We start from the raw sequence: 2621 nt of genomic DNA on the forward strand, positions 1-2621 counted from the left end.
TTTGGCAAACTTTCTACTCTTTAGTGAAACAGCTTATCCAAATTAAGGAGATCAGCAGGGTAGACTCCCTGGTACTTTGTCCTCTTTCTCCCCTTTGGCATATGTTCCTTAATGGGAGGTAACTGGAAGGAGTTCTGAGATTTGAGTTTTTGTTTTTTCCTCCACCCAAATGGCAGGTGATGGGGGCTTTCTAGTGTTAAATCTGCAACACATAATTCACCTGAACTCTGGAAAACATGTGAAAGGGCCAAATGTCCATATATGCCTATGGACTTAATGTAGAGCTAACCCCCATCTCACAATACTCTATTCACTCTCCAGCCAGGCTTACTTCACTTGAAACCAGCCCCAGCTTGGACCCCAAAGAAATCCTACATGTTCTAAATGTAAACAATTCTCTGCATTCCTGGGGAAAGGAGTGATTAAGATGCCTACCATTCCAGCTGAAGCTTTGCAGAGTATCTCTTAGGAGTTTGCATTCCCGGTTATACTTCCAAGCTTCCTGCATTACTTCATTCAGCTTCTCATCCTCATTTTCTCCTATTAGTAAAGGTGAAGAAGAAGTTGCATTTTTTCCTGCAGCATCATGGGGTTTCAGTGTCAGAGATGGAAGGACATGATGTCCAATGGGTTGACAAGTGATGTTCAAATGTGCAAAACTGCACCAGACACACTGGCTTTACTACTAATCCATACATCACATGTAGACTGCTTCTGGTCTTTGGACTCTAACATCCTCACAAAGCCTCTGATGACACTAGAGTCTTAGCATTAGGGGATGGGAAATAGGCAGTGGCAAACCCTGTTGCTGAGCAAAGGAGTACCTGGCCAACCTAAACCCAAAAGAGGGAGAGTAGGCTATCATCTTTCTTCTAAGCTCATTTCTTACTTTAGAAACCATCAAAGGTACACTACATGAGGTCTTTTCAAAAGTAAGGAAACTAAGAAAATAGGTCAGCCCAACAATTTTCTGGCCTAGTACATCAAACATCTTACTCATTTGCTGAGACTAGGCAATCATATCCTGCTAAGTGGAGAGAGAACATACTGAAATAAAGCTCTTACTCCAAAGGACCCATGTAAGTCATTCTGCCCATGATATAAGTAGTAGCAGCTACTTTTGAACCAGCAAAGTGTTCTCCTTATATGTATAAGTCTTGGCCTAAAAAGACTCTGGAAATAACTTTAACAGCATGCAGCCTGATCCTGATCCTGTCCACAATTTCCATTTACCATTTTCCATACCTTATCCTGTGTCCTTATCAAACTAAGAAAACCATTATCATGTTGCACCAGATACTGGCAATTAAGTCTAAACTAGAAATTTCACAGAAAAACAAAGGAAAGGTAGATAGAATGTACCACATTTACGAGTTCCGATTAGCAAATGTCTTTAATGGGCACAGACTAATTTATATAATGTGTTTATTTTCTCATAAGACAAAGATGATACAGATAACTCCAAATTAAACTACTCCTTCTGTCATGTGCAGATCTGCATGTGCAAATAAACACACACACACACACACACACACACACACAGAGCAATAGTAAATGATGTGACCTTTACCAGCCTGGGGGAGAATACACTGAGCAATCACATCTCGGAGCTTTTCCAAAGCAACATTTGAATCCTCGGCTCCATTCTCGTGGTCGTGGATATAAACACTGTCCTTTGGCTTGGTGCTTTAAAAGTTTAAGGGAGAGGTAATAACAAGGTGAGACGCTCCCTCCCCCCCTCCAACTCAACTCTAGACAGATATTAACTCTAAACATAGGCAATAGAATTTCAGAAAAATAACTTCTGATACTACTGAAATTCCTGATACTATTTAAAGAATTTGGCCTCTCCATCCTATCAAGAGGCAGAAAAAGGGCAGACCCTGTCTGAGCTTTCAAAACTCAGCACTCAACCATTCCAGCCATGATGAATTAAAGAAATAAGCTGTTACGCTCTCTTCTCTTCTCCCCGCTCTCTTTCCTCCTCACTCTCCTCTTCACATCTCCTCTTTCTCTCCTCCTTGGTGCTGCTCTGCAGCCTCCCTCCCCCACCAATAAAGACCTTTTGTACCAAAAAAAAAAAAAAAAAAAGAAAGAAGCTGTTACCCAAGTAACTTCCTCTTGCGCAGAATGGGGTTGTTCACTGAGTGTAGGGGTTTGAGACTGACTTTCAGATCCTGGATTCTCATGTTGGCCAATTGCTCTGCATGAGCCTGCTGGATTCCTGCAACCACCGCCTGAACGCAAAAAGCCAATCTCAGAAGTGGGAACAAAAAACTTAAAGTACTAAGAAACAAATTTCATTCTTATGCTGAAGGTATATAAATTTTGGTAAGACAGAGTCTCTTCCCCATGGATCAGCAGGGTCCAGGGGATATCAGGTTAACAAAAGGTCAAATAATAGCTGGCTCTTCTTTCTGGAGGGAAGATAGAACTGCAAGTAAGAAATACTAACAAGGCTTATGCTCACAGCCATTGACAAGGGCAAGTGTGAAGAGAGGCAAATACGTGCATCTGACATAGACTGGCATTTACATACTACACTTTGCCTCCAAAGTATAGATCAAGCATGAGCTAATGCCACAACCTAGTTGATAAATCAGTCAGTTTATAATGAAAAG

The 2621-nt window shown here is 41.3% G+C and overlaps 1 protein-coding gene across 2 annotated transcripts in view; it reads right to left on the reverse strand.

Moving 5' to 3' along the window:
* Positions 1-207: 207 nt before the first annotated feature.
* MAPKAPK5 (mitogen-activated protein kinase-activated protein kinase 5) overlaps positions 208-2621 on the reverse strand; it is a 71928-nt gene continuing 69514 nt past the window's right edge. The window contains exons 11-13 of one of the 2 annotated variants that reach the window (XM_012809005.2): positions 2107-2237; positions 1571-1686; positions 208-540 (exon numbers count right to left, since the gene is read on the reverse strand). In XM_012809005.2, coding sequence (XP_012664459.2) covers positions 311-540; positions 1571-1686; positions 2107-2237 — 477 coding nt within the window. In that variant the 3' untranslated portion in view covers positions 208-310. Of the gene's footprint in view, positions 541-1564; positions 1687-2106; positions 2238-2621 lie in introns of both variants that reach the window. The other variant, XM_023516866.1, reaches the window with a different exon arrangement.

Source organism: Otolemur garnettii, unplaced genomic scaffold (genome assembly GCF_000181295.1).
Source record: "Otolemur garnettii isolate 467f Iridium unplaced genomic scaffold, OtoGar3 scaffold00099, whole genome shotgun sequence".
NCBI lineage: Eukaryota > Metazoa > Chordata > Mammalia > Primates > Galagidae > Otolemur > Otolemur garnettii.